Source organism: Anser anser, assembly GCF_964211835.1.
Source record: "Anser anser genome assembly, chromosome: 1".
Taxonomy (NCBI): domain Eukaryota; kingdom Metazoa; phylum Chordata; class Aves; order Anseriformes; family Anatidae; genus Anser; species Anser anser.
In genome coordinates, this window is record NC_139720.1 from 70369212 (window position 1) to 70396713 (window position 27502).

The 27502-nt window shown below is 38.6% G+C and overlaps 1 protein-coding gene across 13 annotated transcripts in view; it reads right to left on the minus strand.

Annotated features, from left to right (window-relative positions):
* The window catches only part of FAR2 (fatty acyl-CoA reductase 2), a gene marked incomplete at its 5' end in the record, with an annotated part of 161986 nt that overhangs the window by 22892 nt on the left and 111592 nt on the right, over nucleotides 1-27502 (minus strand). For all 13 annotated transcript variants that reach the window (XM_083838603.1, XM_083838607.1, XM_083838601.1 and 10 more), the window contains 6 exons: nucleotides 251-318; nucleotides 2177-2295; nucleotides 6458-6502; nucleotides 7868-8045; nucleotides 13634-13813; nucleotides 17024-17199. In XM_083838603.1, coding sequence (XP_083694729.1) covers nucleotides 251-318; nucleotides 2177-2295; nucleotides 6458-6502; nucleotides 7868-8045; nucleotides 13634-13813; nucleotides 17024-17199 — 766 coding nt within the window. The remainder of the gene's footprint in view (nucleotides 1-250; nucleotides 319-2176; nucleotides 2296-6457; nucleotides 6503-7867; nucleotides 8046-13633; nucleotides 13814-17023; nucleotides 17200-27502) is intronic.

Below are 27502 nucleotides of genomic sequence, written 5' to 3' on the forward strand. Positions count from 1 at the left end.
AAGCATGTACTTTGCTGGGCTGTTACATGACCATGCTTACAACAAAAACTGAATAAATGCTTTCCTGAGCTGAATGCCCAGCACCAGGAGGTTTTGCTCACAGGACCTCACTAACTGCAATTGGGCCTCCCACACATGGTTTGAATGACAGATGCAGAATGTCACCTAACTACAGGAAACCACCTTTTCAAAGCCTGGCCAAGGAATGCTACTGATGGTTGACGTGTTCTAGTTTTAAATTATACCTTACCCATTTCTCCCCAAAAGAAAGGGTTGATTCCACCCGTTGTACAGTTGTACACCAACATATTTTTTGGCCTGGAAAAGAGAAAGAAGTATTATTTTAATGTGTGAAGAAAAGCACCCAAAGATTTATTAATGGAGCATAAAAGCTAACAGCCCAAGTAACAATAACAACAGCTCATTAAAAAAATTGCAAAGGAGGTCATTTTTCATAACTATGAAAACAGTATAAAACATGAAGTTTTAATTAGATTCACTCAGATTCTGAAGAGCATATTTAGTTAATAAAGACAGATGGGGCTTAAGATAAATTATCCATATATCACTTATCTAAAATTATAAAAAGCATGCATGCTGACAAGTTTGTGATTTTTCTTAATAGTTTCTCTTAGTGTACTGTAAATCATTTGCCCAAACCAACCTCAGGGACATACTGTGCATTTTACAATCATTTACTTAATGATTATGATCTGTAATACTTTTGAATTCCATTTGTCAAGGTGGTGATTATAAATCAATCAATTTCAACAAAATTCTCAAAAAATTCAAAAAAAATTTTTTTCTATTCTCCACCCTCCAGCTGAGTCAGTGGTCTTGGTAGAGTGTAGAGGTTCTACAGTATGTAGTGCAGACTGCAGTTCTCTAAGTTTTAGAATCTAATTCCCCCCAGTAATATCACTTGCCCTGAAGGATACTGACTTTCTAACTAGATAATTAAAAAAAAAATAAATACATGCTATCCTTTGAGACAGCACCTAAACACGAAACTCACTCAGATAAATCAAATTTACAGAAGGCTCAGGCTCTATTTTTTTTTTTTTGTACACGATTTATTAACCTTGGGGTCTTGCTCAGCTAGACAAAGCTTTAAATCAAGTTCTGCACTTGCTCCTTTAGCCTAACAATTATTTGTGTGGGATCAAAATTAAAAACATGCATCTTTTGCCAACGAACAGCCAGAAATAATGTCACTTCTACTATGGCTGAAGACAGGACTTCTAGATATGGTGCTGATATACTTTTCATTAGCACATGTTCTTTTTCTTTCCCAGCTTCTTGGACAGGCTGTAGCCCTCTTAATCTGGAAGCTCTAAAGGGTTTGTGTGTAGGAAGATATATTTTCCCCTAACTGTGATACCTTGCCTGTTGCAGATAAAAAAGGAAGAAACTATGAGAGAAATAAATCTGAAAAGCTGGTGAGCTGCCTTTTAAGATCCTTTCAGGATCTCTGTATTGAGGTTAATATATGAAAATTTTCTCCACTCTCAGCTCAGTGGAGAGCTCTGTTCTTCGAAGTAAAACACTTCTGCACTTATTTGCCTAGTATTTCACAGAGTTACATAAACGTCTAGAATAATTCATGTACTTTACTTTACTCTGTAGCACTTCCTACATAATGATTGAAGGTCAGAGATGGAGGCTCACAAGAAAAGAACTTAAAACCTTAATGTCACTTATACATACCCTTCTCAACGAAGCAAAAAATAGGGAGTTTTAGTTAATCTCTCCTATCATACGAGTCTATAATATATATATTTTGCACTATTTTCCAAGGAAAACATTCAGAGTATTTTCACCAAGAAAACTCTAGAAGCCAGTCGAAAAGCAACTCAATGTAGCTGCATGAGAATGGAAGCATTTAAAAAAAAAAAAAAAAAAAAACTTCAGAAAAGTAACTTATGAGAGAGACTTGTCAAGTGAGCTTACGTTTTACTGAGAAACAGGTATTCCCTGTAGCTTTAGAGATTTCCTAACTCTAAAGTCTACCTTCATCATTTCTGTACGCTCTTAATCCTTGACAAACCTGGGGGAGAAAATGTGAACCAGAAAATGAATCAACAAGGTTTCATGTAGCTTTTTTCTAGGTTCTCCCCAAAGTCCAGGTTCAATCAGTAAATGCTCAAGCCTAGCAGAAACAGGAGTGCCTTCCCACCTGTGCACAGCAGTGTACCACCCAGCTGCAAGGGTGAGGTTGATGACAACATCTACTGGAATCATATCAGCTACTGCTTCATTGTTGGCAATGACAGTCCGCAGAATCCCTTTACCTGCCTGTGGGACAAAGGAAAACAGTCACTGACAGTACCACCACACTAACATTTCATTAGCTTAGAGCATGGGCAGACCTTCACTTTAGCACTTTTCAAGCCTGGCACCTGATGCAGAAGATTGCTTGGTTTCTGTGAAAACAAACACGGATCTCATGTGGTCCTGCTGTTCTGCGTTTTCAGAGGAAGTCTAAAGCATGATGACATGTGCTGCATATAACAAGAAAATCAGTGACTTTTAGTTAACTCAATATAAAAGAAATACCTTAAGAAAGAAATATATTTGAATTTACTGCAATAAAATTCCCAGTGAAGTTCCATTTTCCTAAATGACCCAGGCAGATGAAGGTCTGAGTATCCCTCAAAGATAGCAGTTGCTTTGGAAAAGCCTGATAGGCTCTTTGGAAAGTTTTCTTCCTTTCCTTTGGATGTACTCACACTTTCTTCTTTTACAAAGTTGCACTTGCTACTTAAGGGAATACCACTTACAACACTGATTTAATTTTCATGAGCTAAGGCTTCTGAACTGTTACATCTTATCCTTGGAGCAGCTGGTAGAGGGATCATAGACAGAAAGACTCAGATACAAGCAACCATGTAAGCTTCTCCACCTGACTCCAAACATCCTCCTCAAACCCATGGCATGCAGTTAACTTCTGCTGTCTTAACCTGAACCAACCACAGTTACGTCTAGACATGAAAACCTTTACTTGCAACATGACTACTTGCTGTTTTTGTAGTTGTTATTGTTCTTACTGCTATCTTCAAGGGAAAAAAAGCAATTAAAAAGACCCAATGTAGACAACAAAACTCAGCTGAAAATTTTCAGCTGCTGTGAATGCATGCCCACTAGAGACCACTGTGTGATCAACTATCCCATTTTAATAGGTAGACAAAAGGTTTGACTTTTTTGGGGTCAGGTTTCTAAACCAGGAATTTTGATGGATGTGCTGCAAACATCTGTACTCAGAGCAGCATGTGATGGTTATATACACAAGAATGAATTGGACATTTAGTATATTCTATATTTAGTACAAACTGCAGGTTTAAATGTTGTAAATTACTTCTAATATTTGAAATGGCTATTGGTTGTGACTTGATTTCTATTTGTGGTTACTTTTTTTCTCTTTAGTGAAATAGAAACTACTTCAGCTGAAGCCTTTGGAACCATTTGCCAACTTGAGTCTGACGTTTCTTGACAGCCTCCCAGCTGTTGTGCTTTGGGGCCAATTGCTATTCAGAACATGATTTAAGCCATGGTTCTGCCCTACAGCTTCGTTGCCTTGCAGGGGAAGAAAGTCTTTATGCGTAATGTGGAACAGTGAGACAAAATGCCTTAATTATAGTCCAGCAGAAATGTAATTAACTTAATTTTGTTTTTCCATCAGCAAACAAAGCTTCTCTCTACAGCAGCTAAACAAACTGTACATGAAACTAATTGCACTATCACAGACAACTTGAAATCCCATATTTCATTAATATTTAAAAGAAATACTTTATTTGTGGAATGAAATGATGAATAAGTCAGACTCAGATATCATAGTGACAGAAGAAAAATTATTCCAAAGTTTGAAGTTGAGATAATACCCAAGTGAACCTAAAGATCATCTGAGCAAAATCTAAACCTGTTGTTTTTACCTCCCTATAGGATGAGCTTGGGTTAGAATTTGGAAGTGAATAATTTCATATAGGGCGGACATTAAAAAAAAAAAAAAGTCAAACACCAGAGCACATCCCCTCTGCTTTTTCTATCCTTAATTATCACCAATAAAGGTACTTGACTAATAAATACACTGTGAAATACAGTCAGCCCAGAGAGTTGTTTTTAATCAAACTTTTCTCAGATAATTAAACTAATGCATAACACAGATATTCATGGGCTATTTTTTTGAACTACCACACAGGAATTAAATACACCATATCCAAGCACATTAATTCAAACACGAATGTTCCCTCACCACAGCAGACAAAAAGTCTCCTGGATTCAGTAATAATAAATGCCTTTCACTTCCAGAAAAGTAGTGCCAGTTCAACTAAAATCAGTAGCACATGGAGATAGTGCACGACAAACACTGTCTGTCAGCACTGGCAATCCCCTCTCCCTTCTTTACATTACAGAATCTTTGCCCCAATTCTTTCCAGCTAACACTGTTGCTTGTGGGGCCAGAAAGCCACCAGACACCCCCGTCACTACACCTAGGATGTACTGCCTTTGCTTTTTGTTTATTTCTTGGCTAATCTTGATATAACTATATTTCAAATCTTCAACTTTGAAGAACAGAAAATAATCACTACTTGTATGAGTGGTAAAGGATAAACATATAAAATATATGCAAGCTTTGGCTTATGTTCAAAAAGTAGCCATTATTAAAACAAAACAAGACACAAACCTACAGTGATGTATGGTCAAAATTTCCAAATACTTAACCATTAGGCATTATTTACTTATTGATTAAAAGAATAAAAAGCAGGGAAAAAAAGTTTATTTTTATTTTATTTTTTTTACATAACAAAAGATTTGATTGTCATGTTTTTATTTGACTGAAAGCTTATGAACTTTAGCCTGTGTTTCATAATGTATTGGCATACGATACATGTATGACAACTAGCTGCTGTAATTTGTCACTTAGGTAACCCACTTGTGAGGATAAAAAGTAATGCTTTTTTTTTTTTTTGTATAACATCTTCTTTGTAAGCTGTAATTATAGACAAATTCTTGTGACAGATTTTTAATGCTCAAAATTAATCATAAAAAATCAAGGCTCACAGATATTGTTACAAAAGTTAGAACTTGTCACACAAAAAGTAGTGGATCTGCAAAACTAAGGAACTGCATAACTTTTCTTTATTGTGGTGAAGACATGGGAACACTGAAAACAGCACAAGATGCTAGGAGTAAAGCAAAGAACGGCAGTACAAGCTTTTGAGCAGTCAGCAGTAAATAGAAGACTGATAGAAAAGTATTTGAAAGAAACTATCATATGAATAGGAGCTAATAACACTTTGTGAACACAGTTTGAGGGCTTTTGGGATGTGTCTCTGAAATGTGTAACTGGGGTTTCAGATGAAAGCATTAGCTGGGATAAACCCACTATTTAATTTGTCCTGTGGATTCCAGAAGTAACTGTAATAGTTTCTATTTATATTGTACTTAGCGTACAAATGAGCTTTTAAAATAAGATATATATTTTATTCTACTCTCCTATGACTGTAGACTACTCATCCTTTTATACACTGCAGAGGGCTGATTAAAACATAGTTTTACAGAGTAATCAAGTTGGACGAAACATATTTGAACAAAAATATCTGTCCATAGCTACACAACATAATGCATTGTTGAGAGAGTTAAGGCAGTGATTTTAATTCAGAAAAAAATATATATATATCTAAGCCAGGAGAAAAGACATGCAACATTACTGTTATCATGAGATAAACTGTAATTATAGTTCTCATATTGAGGGAGTATTTTTCTCAAGTTATTCATTATTTATCTTATAGGTTTGCTCATCACCATTATGCACCAGTGACTATTTACACCAGGGTTAACCAGAATGTAGTGAATCATCTATGTGACTGGTGAAGTCTGAATTGATTGTTGTGTACATCATCTAGATGTGCTCTGCAGAATGAGAACTCCTGCACAAAGTAATGGCAAGCGAGACACAGAATCTTTGTTACTGTAGAGCGGTCACAAACTGTAGCAGTGGACTTAGCAACAATATATATGAAGATAAATCAAAGTATAAGTAATGCTGCCTCATATTTGTGACATGGTATTCCAGTCAGAAAGTTAAATGCTGTTATAAAATTCAATCTCTGACACCTGTGAATTACACCTAGTTTCGGGGATGCATTCTATGCCATTTCTTTGAAAATTTGGCCAGATTTGTCCAAATCCCTGAAAACTGAAATTCATGTTTAGTGAACAACATGCAACATGCATATTCTTTCAATGGCCTTTTTCAAGAGCAGCATAAATAGTACGCTGTGTGCCATAAGCACATAGGTGCACGGCAGGCATGTGACATCTTTCTACAAGATTCAGGAAGTTGCTATGACACTTTTTTTGCACACAGTTTCTAAGCAGGACTTTAGAGTATTCTTTAGAGTTGTTATTTTAGTAACTAATCCCACTTTAAGGGAACTTTAAATAGCACTAGACATACCGCAACAAATATTCCACTTGTCCCATTGAAGCTGTCAATCCAACCCTGCAAAAAAGAAGAATGATTACTCTTTATTGCTATGATAGGTTGCTTACACAGTCTTCAAAATGGCCAAAGGGTTATAATGCTGTGGTGTAGATAACTGTTGTCTCATTGCTTCTCTAAGACAGATACCAGCCCATCTAGGACAGTTGCCAGAAAGCTAACTGGAATGAAAGTATCTAACTGATTTTAAATACAGGATGCTTTGCATGATACCTCACACTGCCTGCAATATACCTATCAACAACACAATCAAACTTTGTTTTTTAGAAACCACTTCTTTCCTATAGCAACTTGGCTACATGAATAAACTGGCTTTAAAACACTACAGTGTCTTGGTGCTGTCAGACTTGCTGAAAACTGTCAGCATGTTATATATCCACCAACATAAAACATTCAGATGCCATTAAGACTGATTTGATTACTTCAACTAATTTCTAAGGCAAGGAAGAAAAACAAAACAAAACAAAAGCAACCAAAAAACAAAACAAAACAAAACATTTTGAATCCCATTCTATTCCAGCCCCTTGGGGGAGCTGGAGTTAGAGCAGTGATGAGCTGTATGACCTGAAGTGGTTTATGACAACTACTAGAATTCAGTCTGTCTTTATGAGATGAGGAATTTTGCCCAGGGCCTTGACTGTATCTCAGACATCTTTGGCACAGTTCAAGGTTTATGATAGGCATAGGTGACTTTATGTTGCCTTTCCAATTTGGCTGCAGTATTAGGGCACATTATTCCTACTGGTATATTTAGCCTAGTGAATTGTTTCAGTCCAGAAGTACAGCTGCATTTAATTACTGTGGCTGACACATTTGTATCTGCAACAGGCCCATACAAGAGTGAATCCACTGAATTCAACAACTACCGAAGTAAGACAAAGATATTAGTAATGGCACATGACATGTGCCATTATCAAATGTTTTCAAGGGCTAGGGTGCTCATCAGGGCCTCATTAACAGGCTGTATGGAACATGGAAAAACTTGAACCATAATGCAGCATGACTGTGACTAACTTTCAGATTTTTTAAGTGTTTCCCCAAACCAGTACAGAAACTCTCCCGTGTGTCTGCCTGGGCATAATCTTCTGCGTATGACTGTCAATTGCAAGTCCAGCATCTTACACAAATACTATTCTATTCTTCTTAGTATTGCTTAAATGCGTTCTTTCCATGCACAGACAAAAATCCGTCAAGATGTTGAAGAATTACTGTTCTACTTCAGCATGGATCCTCCACTTCCCCCATATGCTTTCCTGTGAACCTGTTTCTCAAGTGGACAATACCAGAAGTAGGAACAGTTTCCGGGCATTACTGCAGCTGCATCAAAGGACTCTCAGCAGGGAATTGCTATGCATTAATGCTTACTGGGAAAGGCTCATGCCAGCTAGCTCCCACAATGGATGGCCTGATGATAGCAATGTTCAGATTTCCTTTCTCTTGCTGAATCAGGTATTCTGACAAGGCTTTGGTGTAGGTGTAAGTGTTGGGCCAGTCCCCAAGCAGCTTGGGTGTGATGTCTTGAATGATAGATTCATCCAACCACCTATAGAAAACAAGAAGGATAACGTCATTGTCATCTGTCACACAGAGAGTATACAGAGGCAAAAAAGACCAATTAAGACAGGAATCCTCACCTGAAACAAAATCAAAGATACATAAGACAAAGTAAGGAGTGACTGGATTTGGATTTTGCTTAATAGCTCTGTGGGATAAAGGTTACTTTTGTCTTGGAAGTACAAGATAACTCTGAGCTTCAGCTTCATGTTGTGATGTCCAGCTGAACTACACACCTCTACACTATCTCATTGTAAAGCAATCTCATGTGTTTTATGTTTCAGTACAGTCTGTTTTGTACCTGTGTACCTGTGGCCCACAGTTCGTTTGATGGAGTGTTCCAACCTCGTACTCTAGCTAGGTAGCACTCTTCTTTAGCCAATACAGTCCCTATATGCCTCCAAGTACATTTCAGGGGATTCTTGGTAACCTTGAGTTACTGAGTTGAGTGTCATTGCAAAGGTTACAAAAGCTAAAACTAGGTACTACAGCAACAATATTCCACTTGCACTATTTAAAAAAGTTAGATGCTCCTTTCTCCTAGGTTTCCACTAGCTTGTTCACACAGAAAATTTCAAAATTGTCAGTGTTAGCTTCTTTAAAAAGAAAAAAAAATCAACCAGATCACCTTATTAAAATATTCAATTATTTAGTCCATCAGAAACAGTTACATATATACCTTTAAAAATGTAGTCCTTACTACCACAGTGCTGTGGTGAGAACCTAGGGCTCTTCCACAGCACACCAGCAATACTTTACCAGTTCTGCCAGCATTTAGGTCTGAAGGACAGGAACTGGCTGTACTTCCACAGCTCTCAAACACTGCTGCCAATCCAGGACAGGTTTTCTGTAGGCTGATGCTGCACCACAGAATCAAAGATTAACTCCTATAATCCAATTTGTAATTAAGTCAATGGACTTACAGCTCAGACTGACTGGTTGTACTCTTCCCAGGGGCATTGCAAGGATACTATTTCCCGCAGATCCTCAGTTTACCCCTCCTTATCTTGAATTTCAGAAACAGGTGGAGGTCATGGGGAGAGGAATAAGGTGGAGACTGTCATGCCTGGAGAATTACTTGATTGCATCAACTTAAATGTGCAAACACCTAATGGCTCTGGTGGCACAGTGCTTTTCAGATGACTCTGACTGGAGTCCTACCAGAGCCAAATATATTACAGTAAAACTTGTATTAGAAAACAATGACTTGTTGAAACTGACAGTTTGCAGAGAAGAGCGGACTTCAGTGAATCTCTCAGTTTCAGAACTAGCTAAAAAGAATCTGACATTTTTTAGTATATAGAAATTAAATCTTTTAAAGAAAAATCAAAGCCATATGTAGGCACAAATATTTTCCTTTGCAACCTTAGTCTCATGTTCCAGAAATAAGGCAGAAAAATTGTTTAAGCATAAAAAAATATTGAACTAAGCAGAGGCTATAAGTAGCACACAATATTGACTTAATTTACAAAGCCTGTTTAGACCGTCATGGAACTTGGCCTCTTCAGGGTTGCGGCTAAATTGTCATTGTCTGAATCTTTCAAGTAATTAATTAACAGTCTACCAAAAGGAGACATCTATTTCTGCTGATCCTGGAGGAAGTCTAGGTTGATTCATGAGCTCAGATTGAGCTGCATAGAAATATTTTTTCTGCCCCTCTTCCAATTTAAATTTAAGTTGATTAATTTATTTATTTAAATAAAGACTTACAGATTAGAAGATGTCACAAAGCAGACAGGTGTAGAACTACAAACAGAAGCAATTTCCCCTTTCCCTCATCCTTCCAGACAAACCTCCACATTACTTTAAGTGGTCATCAGTAGGACCACACTCCTGCTTGTCTCAAGGGTACCATCTTTCCAGGTGATTCAATCTACCAGCATTACCATCACAGAAGTGCTGTGCTGATTGTTCAGAAAGGTAAACTGTTCCTACTCCTCTCTGTCTTTGGTGACCTACTTTGAAGAGTCTGAAATGCTAAATCATAAAGCTACTGCTTTCACTCACAGCTAAAACTGCTCCATAGAAGCAAGAGATGCAAATCAAACAATAAGTAGCCCCTTCTTCCACCACATACAAGCACTAAATTACCATAGGAAAACATATCTTACTGTGTTAATCGTTTTGCAAAGACTCTCTCTTTCTTGTAAGTGATGACAGATCTACATTTTCTGCAATAACAGTAAAAACAGTTTTGCTTCAGCCCACACTTCACTGTGTGTTGTGTTTCTTACCTCAGCATACCCTTCAAAGCTGATTTCCCTCAGCTTCAGATTAAGGCAAACCTTTCTTGATGTGGCAGATTATATGCTTCCCCTATTGACCTGGCAGCACTTAGAAGAATGACTTCTGGTTTACACAGATAAAACCTAAGGTTTTCAATGCAGAAAAAGTATGAAAATACTGGAAAGCAAGGATATAGTAGGAGAAAAAGAAGAGAAAAAGAAACAGCTGGGAACTGTGTATGGTATTTCACCTGAATACAGAATCATAAGCACATACCAATTGCATGGCCAAAGCATCATTGAACAGATCTCTTATTTAGTCCAGTTGTGGGGTCACAGCTTTTGATGCTTTTGCAGTTCTTTTCTAGTTGTAGTTTCATGATGCAATTAACCCCTAAAAAATTCACACTGCACAGCACCTGTTCCATTCTGCATGTCTCCTCATTACCTTACTTCCCTAACATCCCAGAAGCCGCCTACTTCCTGCTCCTCCATACGTCTCCCTAATATATTGATTTGATTTGCAGAACACTTTCTGAACCAATGGCCCCGAAGACAGTGATTTTCAATGGGGACTACCTGATTTTAATGCCTTTGAAGGCAGTGGTTGTCTTTGCTGTGAGTAATTATACCTCTACCTCCAAACACTGTAAATGAACAGATGTCATCCTAGTTGAGGGGATGCTGTGACTTCTATCTCAGTAGAAGTACCAGAAGGTGGTGAACTTCTGAAGTAAAGACACAAGAAAAACTGTAAAACAAAGTACAAAAGCTAAGCAAAAAAAGGCAAGAAAAAAGCATCTCTAATTATGTGAGTAAGAAACAATAACCAAATGTACTGCCAAGAGAAACACGTTGAAGGACACTTTTGAAAGTGCATTCTCTGTAACTCAGCCTGTCTTCTAGACATCATTCTCTCTGCTGTATATGCAAACTAAGATAAATGAATTTTTACTGTCTTATGTCAAGCAGATGAAGTAGCAACCTCTGGAGCAGCAAGGAACTTCTGTATGTTTCTGAATAGCATAATTTTATCTGAGCCATCAATACTAATTGTTTCCAAAGTTGCAAGTGGTGATAAGCTTTTTGGGGCAATGAAAGGTAATATTGATGGTGATGAACTCCAAAAGACCTTGTAAAACTGAGTCAAAGGGCAAAAATTTGGCAGTTGAGTTTCACTGTAGATAAATGGGAGGTAGTATGTTTAGGGAAGAGCAGGCTAAACAGGTCTTAGAGGTTGCTGAACCCAGGACTGGCAGTTAAAGCTCAGCAAGAGCCATTGGGAGCACAGCTGACATCTCTGTGAAATCTCCATGTCAATGAGTAGTAGCCAACAAAAAAATTCACGGAAGTACTGGACATTATCACACAGAGAACAAGACAAAGGGTGTCATTTTGAAGCTATTTAAATAAAACCTTGGGTGCCCACACCTTCAGTACTGCATGCACTTCTCTATGGCCCTCACCTTCATGGAGGGAGAGGAGTTAAAAAAGGTAAAGAGAAAGGGGAAGGTAAAATCAAGGAGACAGATCAGCTGGCGTATGAGGAGACAGCAAAAACACTGGAACTCTTCAGTCTGTGAAAGAGAGGATACAGAGTGAATGCAATACAGTTTTACCAAACTGCAGAGGGATTGAATAGGGCAAATGCTGCAGATACTGCAACGCTACAACTACAGGACAAGCAATGAAACCATTACTATGACAGTTTGAAACACAAAACAAAGCTCATCTTCTCACAACAGTTAGTACACTTCTAGAACTTGCTGTCACAGGTAAGTTGCAGAGGCAAGGTACCAAAAATTTCAAAATGGGATTAAACAAATTCAGGGCTTCAAAAATGGATATAAAAGGAATAGGATGTAAAAACCCTCATACAATGGTTCTGGTTTCTGGGAGGCTACAGGGGGAAAGGATCACAAAGAATATCCAGGCTCGTGCAGTTACCTTGCAGAGCATCTCCCATTGCCACTGTGGAGGGCAATATACTGGGCCAGGCAGTCCATCACTCTAATGAAATAGGGCATTTCTTACGTTTTTATCATGCTTCACTTGCTGAATAAATGACAAATGATAGATGACTGTAGCTGGAAGCAAAAATATTCAAGACTATAGGCTACAGGAAAAATTTTAAAAGAAAACAGATTCATACTACATTTTCTGGAGTAGTACTTCGTTAAGTAATTTCTTTTGGCAAGAATCAAGGAGAAGAAAGAATTAGTACCAGCTCTTTGGGTTACTAGTTCACAGGTTAGTTGCTTATATCACACAAGTGGAATAGCACTAGAAGACAAAGCAAACAAAGTTATGGCTGTGGGAAAATTCTAAGGGGAAGGCTTCCTGGGATGTTTATTATTTTGTTATTGTGATTATTCTTCATTTTGGTAAAGTCAATTAAACATGCCTTTTTGTTGTTCTGATTAAATTTAGGAATGTAATCCTAAATTTTCACACTGAGCTGTGGTTTTCAACAGAGAACCACAGAATGAGAATTTCTGTGGATGAACAAGTAAGCCATGTGAAAACAGTTATCCTGTGGAAAGCAGTCATTAGGTGGTGAACTCAGCAGTCTTAGCTGCAGACCTTGGAGTGTTGGCATCTCATGGCAACATTTTCAAACTGCTTCTAAAACAGCCTGTTTCTTACTCATCAACACATAATTCCAGCTTAGCATTACAGAATTCCTGAAATAAGTAGAATTGATGTTGAGAAGCTGGAGAGAGAAAGAAGTGAATATAAGGTATAAGAAATCTCAGATCTTACTAAGGTAACAACAGAACTGACAACTTTAGAAAGAAGAAGCACAACTCCATTCCTGGTAGCAAATGCACTGTGCATAGCTTAGTGTTGGACTCTCATGAAATCACAAAGTCTTTTTTAAAATGGTATGTGAAAAAATGTGTAGGAGTAATTGAAATCACAGTTATCAAGTATGGCTTATGTTATTTTGTAATTCTTTTGTATTTGGAACTGTTAAGCTCAATTAAATGATTAGCAAGTGTAACAACTCTCTGGATAAAAGTACTTCAACCCAGAATCTCTATTACTTCTATTTTCAGAAAACTTCAGTAAACCTAGTTTCAAGAGAAAATCCAGAAAACACAGAGTTACTAGATTAAATTCTGTGGAAGGCACATCTCAAAACAACATGGAATAAAAGCTTTCTCTTCCTTTGGTCTCCCTCTTGTTATGGACAGCATTTCTTGCTGGCATGAGTGTGTGCAGACAAGGCAATACAATAACAGCAATGATGAACAGAAAATCTACAGTATTGGTTATGTGAACAATTCAGAAGTCTTCTGCGGAGTGAAATAAAACCAATACCAGAAGAGGTGATGCTGTTCCTACTTACTCCACTAAATCGAAGAGCTTCTTGGGTTCAGCTGGGGGTGGGTAGATGATTTCATCTATGCATTTCCGGACACAGTTTGCATAGGCAGTGGAGATGTGGATGAAAGCCTCCAGCTTCTGCATCTGCCGGGCCAGCTCTAGAAGTCTCTGAGTGCCCATTGCATTCAGTTGCAGGGCATGTCTAAAGAGAGCAGGGGAAAGAAATAAAACGCATTTCATTGGAAAGAATATATCAAAGCTAAGCAGTACCCAAAACCTTTTTCCTGGCAAATAAGGAAAAGGCAAGTAAAGGAAAGGAAGGGGTCACAGCAGAGCAGAAAGCTTCAGAGAAATGCAATGGTTAAGTCAACTTTCAGTGCAGTGCTATTGGATCCACTGTTCTATCCACAGAATGCAACTCAAATGCTTTTCCAGTTCAAAGGATCAGAGGTAACTGTTGTGGTTTACCCTGCCAGCAGCTAAGCACCACACAGCCATTCGCTCACCCTCCCCCCTCCCTCTCTGGGACTGGGGAGAGAAACAGGAAAATGATGCCTGTGGGTTGAGATAGAGACAGTTTATTAGGACAGAACAGAAAAGAAAAAAAAATAATAATGATAATAGTAATACTACTAATAATGTGTATAAAACAAGTGATGCACAATGCAATTGCTCACCACCCGCTGACCGATGCCCAGCCAATCCCCAAGCAGCCTGTCCCAACACCCCGGCCAGCCACCCCTATATATTGTTCAGCATGATGTCAGATGGTATGGAATATCTCTTTGGCCAGTTTGTGTCAGCTGTCCTGGATCTGTCCCCTCCCAGCTCCTGCTGCACCCCCAGCCTGCCCGCTGGCAGGACAGAGTGAGAAGCTAAAAAGTCCTTGGATTAGTGTAAGCACTGCTCTGCAACAATTAAAACACCAGTGTGTTATCAACATTACTCTCATCCTAAATCCAAAACATAATACCCTACCAGCTACTAGGAGGAAAAATAACTTTATCCTAGCTGAAACCAGGACAGTAACATTTCACTAAAATCTCTAAATCTGACATACTTTGCCATCCTCTCCTGGAACAAACAATTCCAACACACATGGCCACTTAGGCATTACGGCTCCTGTAGGCCCCATTCGACTTTTTCCTTATGGGACCACTGCTAAACCAGATAAACACAAGGTTTCAGTAAAGGGTCTTTGGGCCCAGAAAAGCAGATTAATACTGAAAGAAGCCACAACAAGAGATAATAACTTAAATTACCAAGGAACAAAAAAGAGGATTGATAAGAAGAGGAGAAAAAGACTCCTGGTTAGCAAGGTTGATCATGAAGCACCCGCATAGCTACAAGTTATCCTAGAGATTATCTGCAGTGGATCTCAGTGAACAGATGCTCAACTTTGCCACACACTTTGTACTGGAATAAAGACACTTTCCCGTGGAGAAGGGAAAAAGCTAAAGAATATGCAATCTGTTCAGCCCAGAAGAAGAAACTTTCAACAACACATACAAGACTATGAATAATGCTATCCAGTATAGTGTACACTAAAGAAATTAATTACACCAGCATTGAAGAGAAATTGTAAATAGTCCAGATGAATGAAAGCAGAAGCTAAGAGTATGACTAATGTTTGAATCACAATATCTTAAGCCAGAAATACTTTTTTTTTCTTTAACATACTGCTATTAAAAAATAGCATTTTCTATAGATTTCTACTTTAGCTTCCTTTCATATGAAAGTTACTTTTCTTTCTCTGCAGTACATCTTTATTGCATTGTATCCTGTCTGAGATGGGGTGAACAGAATTGCATTCAGTATACAGGCTCAGCATGAATTTCTGCTGAGGCATTCAGAGTTCCTTTAGCCTTCTAGGGGAATATTATCTAACTCTGATGATTTGTTGCTCTTCGCTTTTTCTATTTATATTGAAGCTGCATCTACTAATATTTCACTATAACACTGTTTCTCAGATTTCTGCCCTCAAGAATTTCATCTGAAGAATTCCCTTAATGTATTGCATGTTGATGTCAACAATTCATTTAGTTTCTTTGCTACTGCTTTTTTAGTATCCTCATAGAACTGCTTTTGTACTCACTTACCTATCAGCTCTATGTATTCTGTGGTAGACTTTGATTTCTCATGTGTTTAAAAAATATATAGATTTTTTGTGTTGTTAGAAAGTTGCTGCTCAAAACTTTTTTGAGCTGCAGTAATATGCTCTCACATTTAACTTTCTAGAAATATATTTTCTCATTCAGACAACAATCATTTGATTCTAACAAGTTCACATATTTTGTCATTTAATCATAGTGGATTTTCCTTGTTCTCATAGAGATTTTGACAGATCATATGCAATCAGCATTTAGACAGCTTCTACACTGCCTGCAAGCAGAGGACCATTTAAACTTTTTCTTTTAATTTCCTTCTAGCTATCTCCCTTATTAAAAATGTACTTACCCTTTGATGTTATATGTCACTGTCGTGTATTTTTATAGCACATTCATTACTGTGTCAATTTAAGAACATTTATGGATATTAATGCAGTGCAGTGCTTTGATAGTTATAAATTGAGCCAGGTTCTATTCATGGAGCTGCTTACTTTCTGGTGGGTTCTCTAGTAACTTATTGTAAAAAGTAATTATTTATGATGGACACAGTGGATATCTATTTAGCCTGCAAAGGAGCCAATGAAGAGCAAACATCAATAACTGTGCTTTCTATTCTCACAGCTCTAGTGTCTTTCATAAAACTGGGAAGATTCGGTAATTCAGATCATCCACCTCAGCTTGTTGACCTTTATCGTTTGCACAGAAGCACACACATCTCATCTTGATTTAGTTGCTTACTTCTGTTATTCTGTTTTAATGGAAAGCCTGCCTGGACAGGGTCTCCCAAGGGAGTTCCTTCAGAAATTGAAGCATTTATTTTAAACAGTTAATTACACTGAATATTGGATATCTTAAAGCTTGTGAAAGGCTATTTTGTTAAACAACATCTCATTTCCCTCTTCAGTTGCTCATTGACAAAGAAAGGCCATTAACACTAACTTTAGAGATAGACTTAACATAATCTCATTTCAAGCTGTCCCCAGATAGTTCTGCCAAAACATGTCCCACTTGATATAAAACACTATCCCAATTCTGAGTCATACTTTTCTCTCTTACTATTTTACGACCCAAGCATGCAGTACTTCCTTATGTTTCCATGGAAATCTGCCAAGTTCACTTTTGATATGCATACACACATGACATTTTCAAAGCATTTACGTTGCACATTCAGTGACGAACCCCGTTTCATGAAAATGTAAATGGAGAATTATTACTGCAGGTACACAAGAGATGCACTGAATACTGTAATATGGACCATTATGCATTCTGGATCATGCTTAGCAAATACAGAAAGCAGAACATACTTCAAGGGTTCATCAAAGCGTACTGTTGCTGCACAGTGGAAGACGATATTGACTCGAGTCAGAAGCTCCTCCTCATCTTCAGCACTGATGGCCAGCTTGGGCTGAGTGAGTTCAGCATTAATAGGCTTAATCTTCTCGTGGAAATTAGGGCAATCTTCTCGAACCCTGTCAAAGACCTTGAAGCACAAAGAAACAGAGATAAAGAACAGAATTAGGCTACTGAAATCACTTTGATTAGTAGCCGGTCTGATTACATCAATCTATGAAATTAGCACAAAAGAGAATCCTCGTTTCTTTCAGAGATGACATACAGGTGAGATTTCACTTGTTTCCTTCCAAGGAGAAAACTTTCAGGGGAAACAGAACAAAAATACAGGAGGTAATGTATTGCCCCAAAGAGATGAATGAATCTTCTCTAGACCGCTCATTTCCTAGGGCATCCACTTAAATTGCTGTATCTCCACATCTCCTGCAACCAGTTTTTATTTGACCTCAGGGGCTGCTTACAGGACCATAAAGGAAACTAAAGAGGAGGAAAGCAGAGTACAGATTGGGAAAGTCCATGAACCATTAGCTCTAGTAATTTTCTTGATTGTTCTATAAAGGACTTGAGGAGAGAAGACCGGAGTTAACATTCATTTTGGCTCCTCCTCTTTCTTTACTGCCACTTTCTGCCCTTCATTCTTCATTCATGTAAGATATGTCTTATGGGAAACTGCCTTCTGAATGGAAAGATGAGGAACTTCAAGAATGTATACTGCTGAAGTAACACGATTGGACAAACATGCAGCTGGTTGACCTCTTAAGCTATCTTGCAGTCTTTTTTGTCTATGACTATGCTTTGTAGCCCTTTCAAATGCATGTTTTCTTCCCAGTCTTCTGCAGAATGACAAGAGTGTGCATCTAGTGACTACAAGGATCCCTACACTTCCATATACTGTCTGTTGGATGACTTGTTCAAAAACAACATTTGACATCCTGCTTTGCCTAAGATCCAAGAGAGCAGGTACCCTGAACAGCAAGACAGCTATGTGCAACCTTTCTGAAAGGAAAAGAAAATCAAAATTGTCATAATCTGAAAAATTTCTATATAAAAACAACACTTTCCTCAGGTCCCATTCTTAATCTGTAAAGTAATTACATTTTACTCATTACCTCATAGTCAATGATAACAATATATCAGGTCTGGGTGCAGTTGTGCTTGTGACCTGAAAAAAGGCAGTTACTGCATATGTTCCAGCTGGAGACTTTTTATTTGGTAAATTAAACAAAGGTGTGGAAGCCTGAATTTCAAAACACTATCACTGAATCACAGAATCCAAGGTTGGAAGGGACCTCTGAAGATCATCTAGTTCAAACCCCCTGCCGAGCAGGATCACCCAGAGCACGTGGTGCAGGATGGCATCCAGGCGGGTTTTGAATATCTCCAGAGAAGGAGACTCCACGACTTCTCTGGGGAACCTATTCCAGTGCTCTGTCACCCTCACAGTAAAGAAGTGCCCCCTCATATTCAGGTGGAACTTCCTGTGCTTCAGTTTGCACCCATTGCCTCTCATCTTGTCACTGGGCACAACTGAAAAGAGACTGGCTCCATCCTCTTGACACCTTCCCTTCAGATATCTATATACACTGATGAGCTCTCCCATCAGTCTTCTCTTTTCTAGGCTAAACAGGCCCAGTTCTCTCAGCCTATCCTCATATGACAGGTGCTTCAGTCCTCTAAACATCTTCGTAGCCCTCCTTTGGACTTGCTCCAGTACTTCTATGTCCCTCTTGTACTGGGGAGCCCAGAACTGGACACAGTAGTCCAGGTGTGAATTTGTTGCAGTAGGATATGAGAAAATTATATTGGGTTTTGAATTGGGCAAAACTAGAAATGTCTACTCTAAGGGTTTTGTATTGCCAGCCAATATCATTGTATCTGGGCAACTTCAACTGAAATAATATTAACAGTTAGGTCCTTCATTTTGAGGGCAGAGTGACAACAGCAAGGGTAGAAAGAATAATTAGAATAGAGAGTCAGTGGGATCTGAAGAGGTATAAACTATATTTCAAAGGATAATCACATTTCAAAGTTAACTAGCCCACTGATGGGAATGACATATACTGAGACAGATCACTGGAAGAAACCATGGGGCACTGCCTTTGGATGCATTTAAGAACTGTCTAGATGAGCATTGCCAGGAAAAGCAGGGAATAGCTAAGCCTGCCTGAGGGCAGAAGGACTGACCACATGACCTCAGTAGTCTTAATTTTTTGGTTGTTTCCTCTGCTTTGTAGCCTACTCACCAGTAATGTTGTGCCTGTACATCTCTTTACTATCACGATCATGTTTTCCTGGAGATTGTTCTATCTTTGATTTGCCTAGTGTTTATGTAAAAGTGGGAAATTGAGTGTCACAGATTAAACGTATTAAAAGAAAAAATATATAAAAGATTAAATTTTTACTAATAGCAACATTTTCTTGTGTGACTACAGGAATATGACCTTTCTGCTTAGCTGAGAACCAAATTTAGATAAACCTCAATGTTCTTAGTGATAAAGAAAAACATCAGTCTTCCCCACTATGCAGCATTTACTGTGCACTTTGCCACATATTTTTCTTTAACACACAGATGAATGTCCTTCATTAACCTGAAACCTTAGCAAGTTAATGGAAGGTTGGGCAATGTCATTTCATGGATATGAAATCATCAATGATAATATCATTTCATTTCCCTGAGTTGCATCCAACTAAATACATACTCCAGAAATGTAGTCTAGGCCAGACTACAGATTTCTAGACAGAGGATGACATTCATGGACAAAGATGTTGGTATGAGCCACATAGACTGTAGAAACTCAGTTTCCAATGACTTATGTTCAGAACCAGGTCCTAGAAATATTTATGTCCTTAAAAAGTTTGTCTTCTAACAGAAGGATGCTAGAGTGGCTGTCCAAATATGAGTCATTGTTTGAGAGGTTACACATGAGCAAACTCTGACACAAAATGGAAAGGGTTCTCAGAGGACAATCTAAGACTGAAGTAATAATTTAAGAATTTTAAGAACAATTTCTCATTTGTTTGTTCTATTGAAAGAGAGTATAAAACTGCATCCAGTAAGAGTTAGATTATCCTTTTTTTTTTTTTTTTTTTTACTTTGGCATAAATAATGCAAAGGCGGAGAAAAAATGAATCCGCTCTTTCTCCATTTCAGCCACGCTATATATGAATAGAAAAGTAGTATTTCTGCAGTGCCAACCTGCCTTGAATTCAGACATATATTCTGCCTACACCCCATGTCCTCCTGAATTTCCCACTGCAGATAATATTCCCTCTAGTTTCTGTGCCTACTGCTAAGTATTGCTTACTACTACGCACCCCTCAACAGCTGTAGTTTCTCACTCCCTCCAATGATTCACTGTATTCCTCTGATGGAGTTGGACAATTTTAAAATGCAAGCTCACAAAGCAACATGCTGCTTTGGAAACCTTCTGGATCACTAGAACATTCAGTTCATCATCACTATTAAATCAGATAACAGGAGCAGCTGTTAAATCAAGTCTGCTGCCTCTTTTATGGAATCTGAAAATAAAAGTTTTGTCCGTGCTTTATGGGTAGGTGCAAGAAGATTTAAAGACAAAATAAATACAGCTTATTCTATGCTGCTTCCTGTACCTGAATGAATGCCTAACATAAAGATGATTCTGAGTCTACAATAACACAATAACGGCAACTCTAAATTCTAATTAACTCATGGACATCATCTATGATAAATCCCCAATAACTTAAATCCCCAACAACTGCATGAGTCCTTAGGATTGCTCCGTCTTTTCGTTTTAGAAGCTGTCTGCCCATACAAAATAGATTCAATGGATAGAAGTGGGCTGGTATGCTGTATTGTTGGAACTGCATGAAAACACTGACCCAGTCAGCAATACTGAAGAAGTGATACATTAATTATCACATAATTATATTGAGGAGAAAGGAAAAGATGTTTAAGTTGATCAACCATGTCCAGTGTTAAGTAAATAGAGGTAAATCAATAATAATGTATCCTGTTTTCAGTGTCTTTCTGAGTATCCTAATGCATTCCAGTGGCAACACTGCTGCATTGGCTAAATGTAAATAAATGAACCTAACAGATTCTATTCTCACTTTAATCCTTATAGAAGGACTCAGCTTCTGCACAGAACTTGTGCTGCCCTCAACAGAGATGAAAATTTCACTCTGAAATTTGCTGATTTCTTCCTACTTTATAATTAGGTAATTCCCACTTATAAAAGTAATCTGTGACTTCAATTTACATTGTCAACCCCTTATTATGGAAACAGGACTTCTAGAATTTATCCCAATATTATATTTCAACATGTTTGAGGGGCATCTCTTTTTTGTTCTTTCCCACTTAAGGTTTCACATCTGTAACTCTCTCTGTTCTCTGTTTTTGCCTTAAACCATGTAATAGTTCAGAGAGATTTCTTTCCATCAATCTTTCAATCAGATGTTTTTTTTTAATATCTCAAAGATGTAAAAAGCTCCAAGAAAGAGCAAACTGCACATCTATGGAATGGCGCGGCTGAAAGATAAAGGAATCACTGAACAATGTAAAATGCCAAAGGCTTCACTTCTTGCTCAGGAGACATTTTCAGTGAAGCAAAGACAAAATAATGAAAGACAAAATAATGAAAAGTAGAGTGCCTAAACCATGATCTACTTCAAAAAATAACTTGCATGAGTTTGGTAAAGCCAGTGTATTATTACTGCTTTTTAAAGAAGCCTGCATAGTCCTTCCTTTTTGGGGCATACCAGTCTTCAGCACTGAAAGACCAACTTACTGTAGCAGGCACTATGCAGGATGGCACTTCGCTGAGTAACATGGAGAGAAAGCAGTACTCCTATTTGCTTGGTCATGCTATCTAACTATTTCTTGACCTCTCCCCTGATGTGAAGGATGCATCTTCCAAAGTGCCGTATAAACATGCTGTGCCCCAGCAATGCAAACTGTGGTGAAGGTCAGCTACTACTCTACATCCAGCTGCTGTAATAGCAGGCACAGCTTTTCCTCTGGAAGAGACTGCTTACCCTGAACACTCCTGTTGACATTAACAGCTCTTTCAGGGAGCATATTTAAAACCAAGTTTGTGCTTGCTCCCTTTGCTGGATCAGGGCCAGTTTGGTGACTGGCCCAGAAAGCATAAAGTTTTAAGTATGGTCTAGAAAGGTAACTTTTTATTTTCTCCTGTGGTACAAAAATAATGATTAGTTGAGGCATGCAAATTACACTATTTTAACTATTTAACCAGTTGTTACCCCAGCTTTTTTATTTTTATTTTTTTTTTAAATTATTCTTTATTTTTTGGACAAGACCAATGCAAAATGGCGCACAGTGGAATCAGGTGTGTTTAATAGGTGCTGGAATATTAGGCTTCTCTAAGAGGATTAGCATAAGATGGTAACTTATGTTATAATATGCACATTTTCAGTTATTACTTTAAGAGAACACTTGAAATGAAAATCCGAGAATTCCTACAAACTGTGTCTCATATATGAGGGGTTACTGGGAGGATTAAAGTGGAGAGAGTTCAATTAAAAAAAAAAAAAAGAATAATGAAAACAGAGCAAAACAAACAAACAAACAAAAACTTCCATCTTTTCAGACAAAGAAATGGAAAGGGTTGCTTTTGCATAATTCAGGAGAATATAACCATGAATTACTTCTGTAAAAGAAATATAAATAATTTATTCCAGGAAAAACATAGGCCAAGTGGTAAAAAGCTGTGGTAACAATTCCTTTGAAGAACAAGGTGTCCATCAGTGCATGGAGCAATTTTCAAAAGGAAGCAATTGAAGTACCCTCTTCAGAAGAGCGCATCAGTTTATAAATGCTAGGGAACGTTCTCTATATACAGATACATAGATTAACGCCCTGGTGCATACATTCCTCTGTGATTTCAATGGCAGTGTCATAAGTGGACACAAATAACTAGCAAGAAAGCAAACTCCTGAAGGTACCAGAGAAATGAAAACAGCTCTGCAAAAACCTCCTGATCTCTGCAGTTTTCATCTGACAAAAGAACTTATCAAATACATTCTGGTCATGTTTGCCACTGATAAAAACCCTCCACTACAAGCTTGAAGAAAGAAAGGTACGTGACCGCTTTCAGAATTGCCATTGTAGTAAATCTGAGAAATAACCAGGCAGCTTCCTGACATAAAGTAATTAGCCAGCAATTAATTTGTATCCTGGAACATTCCAGCAGAAAGCAGAATTCAGTCAAGAAATGTGTGAATATGAACCTCAAGCAGCAGTAATCAGGATAGTCCCTTTTTTCCCTCGTGTACTCTCTGTCTCTGTTCCTCTTCAGAAAGTTGCATTTAAGTATGGTTCTTCTCAAGGCAAATAAAGCATAATTCACATAATCAGTTAGAAAGCATACAGCAGAGTGTTCCTCATTAAAGGAAAACAAATGGCTTATGCTTCAATATAGAGTTATTACTTTCCCCTGAGTAGAGCTAATGTAGTGGAAATACAGTACCCATGACCAACATCTAGTACACAAAACAGCTGATTATTTAAAGATAAAAACAACAGAAACAAAGAGATGACAGTAAATTTCAATATAGGTCAGCTAAGGCTAATGTGTATAGCCAGCTACTTAGGATGTGGTTTTAAATGGCCAATTTCCTTGAAAATTGGCTGCTGACAAAGCCTTCTGTTTTCTAGCAAGAATACTCAAGTTACATGTCAGTTAATCTGGAACGGTAAAAGGAGCTCTTTCGAAGACGGGCATTGTAGATAGGACTATTAAGGACTTGACAGACATTTATGTGGTCTATAGTACCACCCTATAGGTGGGTGGACAAGTCACAGAAAATATGGAAAATATTTTTTACATTCATCACAGGTATTTCTTTTGCCTCTGTTGTATTTAGACAGGTAACACTATCAGAATTTGACGGCATGTTTGACATTTTACATAAGGGTAGAATTTAAGCACAGGGAAGGAGAATGGTAACACTTCAAGCTTTTCCTACAGGAAATAATTAACATAGTTCTTTACGTGCATTTTCCAGAACAGTCTACCTTCTCATCCCTCCACTATAGCTATGCTCAAGTGTGGCAGGAGAAAGGTGCAAGGGGAGTCAGTTACCAAAGAATGACCAGCCAGAGACCCATCCATCTCCCCTTTCTCAATTTCTGCCATGTAGAATTCACTATCAGTTATTTAAGTGGTATGTACTTGGAAGTGTTAAAAAGTACAGAGTTACCAAGACATAGGATTTGAACCTGCTTTTTCATACCTACAGATCTTTGAAGTTTCAGTGTCAGATTTGCTTGGGTACTAGGGAACTTTAGGAGTGTTTGTTAAGTCCCCAAAGGCTAACCAGCCAGGACTAAAGGCTACGCTAAACACAGATGCCTACTTCTTGGAGCCATTTAAAGAGATGACCAAGTGTCTTCCCATTTTAAAGTACCTAAGATCAGGTCGATTTTTAGGAATTTATAGAGATTGGAGTACCTACGAGCTAGACAGAGTGATCTCTAGTACAGTCTCATTTATAATTACATTAGAACTTGTTATATATTAGAGGTGTAGAACTCTGAGGTTCCTCCCCTCTGAAAATATAAGATTCATGCATATAGTCATGCAATTGGCATAGAGTAGGGTTTTGGAGAATTGGGAGATCAGATGTAGCCAGCAACTGCAAAGTGTACTTTCAGGTATGACTCCCTTTCACGTGGAGCATTAGTGGGGAGAGGCAAGCTACCCACAAACACACATCTGGTTGAGCAGGTATGCCTGGCTCATTAGATCACAGAGAATGAAATAAGATGTAGTGCAGCCCTGCAAACGAGTGAGATGCAGTCCTGGATGCAGAGAAGTCACTCTCAGTTGTGACGCTTCAGAGAACTGAATGATGTGAAACAGAGGTGTCCATCACAGACCAAATGTATCATGATGGCATCCTCAGCCAGCTGTGGAAGAGATGAACCAGCACAATGCAATCAGCTGCCAGGGTATGCTCTGCACAGCAGACCTTGTTTATACAAATGACCCTATCAACTGAAACTGGCTGAGTCCCACTGAAGTCTTAGGGTCTGCCTTCTGGTATTTCTGTGTGTTAGACCAGACACAATAACTCATACTGTCACTTTTCAGTGAAAACAGACCTCTGCCAAAAAAGTCACCGCGGGATCCCCACATTCAGGCAACCTTATTTCAGACAGAGCCTTAGGGTACTTCTCCATCATCCAACACTGCTCCTAAAAGGACAACCACTCACATTAGTTGTCACACAGATATAGCTCGGGTAGCTAGTGCATAACCTATACTAACACACAATGTTGGCATGCAATTCAGAATCTTGTTGCAAGGACAACTCTATGGATGCATCTGGGCCCTACCAGAGATGGCTCTCAAACCTAGAGAGATGAAAATCTGGGAAATGTGTATGTTAACCATGAAGCATGCTTTCTGGGATACAAGGAATGGGCAGTCAGCAAATGGTAAGAGTCTTGTGCTGAACTACCGATATCCAAGAGAGCCAATGATTTCTGTGGAAATACCTACGCCTGTAAAAGAAACTGCCAGGTTATTCCTTGGGTTGAGGAGTTAGCACAGTTAAGGAGTTAGGCTGGGCCACAGGGTTTTCCCATGATAGTACATGTGTGACCATGATGTTTTAGATGGTAAGAAAGTTTAATGAAATGAGCACAAGCTATTTCATGTCAGCTGGTCTCAGTCCCTGAAATTCATCCCAAGAACATTTGATTTTCACCTGGGACAGAGCAACCCTAAATATATTCATAGACTGGGGGACAAGAGGCTGGAGAGCAGCCCCGCAGTAAGTAATCTGGGGGTTTTGGTTGACAGCAAGCTGAATATGAGTCAACAGTGTGTCCTGGCAGCCAAAAGGGCCAACCATATCCTGGTGTGCATCAAGCACGGCATTGCTAGCTGGTTGAGGGCAGTGATTGTCCTGCTCTGCTCTGTGCTGGTGCTGCCTCACCTTGAGTACTGCGTGCAGTTTTGGGCACTACAGTATAAAAAGAACATAAAACTATTAGAGAGTGTCTAAAGGAGGCTATGAAGATGGTGAAGAGTCTAGAGGGCAGGAAGTATGAGGAGCAGCGGAAGTCATTTGGTCTGTTCAGCCTGGAGAAGAGGAGACTGAGGGGAGACCTTATCATGGCCTACAGCTTCCTCATGAGGGGAGCGGAGGGGCAGGTGCTGAGCTCTGCTGTCTGGGGACAGCGACAGGACCCGAGGGAATGGCATGGAGCTGGGACAGGGGAGGATCAGGCTGGGTGTTAGGAAAAGGGTCTGCACCCAGAGGGTGGTCAGGCACTGGGACAGGCTCCCCAAGGAGGTGGTCACAGCACCAAGCCTGCTGGAGTTCAAGAAATGTTTGGACAGACATATGGTCAGACATATGGTTTGATTTTGGTGTGGTCCCATGCAGATCCAGGAGCTGGACTCAATGATCCTTGTGGATCCCTTCTAACTCAGGTTATTCTATGATTCTGTGTTTCTGTGATTATAATTTATGGACCTTGCCAAACAGTATGATCATTTAAACATGGAACTTTTGCATTTATCAATGCACCATTTCATCATTTTTCTTTGGTGTCTAGTGTGTGCTGGTGTCTATTCCCACCAGCCAAAAATACAAACAGTTTAGCCTTCTTATGCTATTTGACATACATTTTCATTATGTTTATCATGGCAATAATTTCAACCAATCCAATTTTTTGAAAAAGCTTAAAAGCACTAAGTCCAGGTACCTCAGGCCCATCAAATGTCTTCTTTCTTTCCTTGCTGTCACTTAACTGTAATGAAATTTCATATTCACATAGTAAGGTTATGTACAGCACATACAGTAAGTAAATAACCTGGAACATTTCTGGGAGTTGATCAGAAGGCAATACAATTTATGAGACTGAGAGGATAGCAGGAACACTACAGGAAATGAATGCACTTGTGAAAAAAAGACTGAGAAGAGACTGAGTCTAGTGAAGAAGAAAACCGTTGTTATTCTAAGAAACATCTAAGAAAAGATGACCTAACTATTACAAATTGATTTTCTGTAGTATCATTATTCCAAGTAAGCAAGGAAGTATATAGTTACAAGTAATCCTTGATTTCCATCCAAGGAGCCTTCAGCTTAGGGAATTAAAAACTTCCTTAAGAAGATAGAACCATCTGTCAAAATAGTGTCTGGCTACTTACAACACCAACTGGCTCTGCAAGTACCAATTTTAGCAAAGACCCGGTGTAATTAATGCCTCTGATTATGGCTAGTTCTTAGAAGAATCCATGGAGACACTTCAGAAATGGCTGCAGAATCACACATGCAAGTCCAACAGCTGGATTCACAGCTCAGACCTTTGTTCTGAATCCAACCTCTTTGCATGTTATACAAAATATGGACTGCTCTATTTGAGCAGAGTATTTGAGACTGCTCTACTTGAGAGAGTATTTGAGACCTCTTCTGAC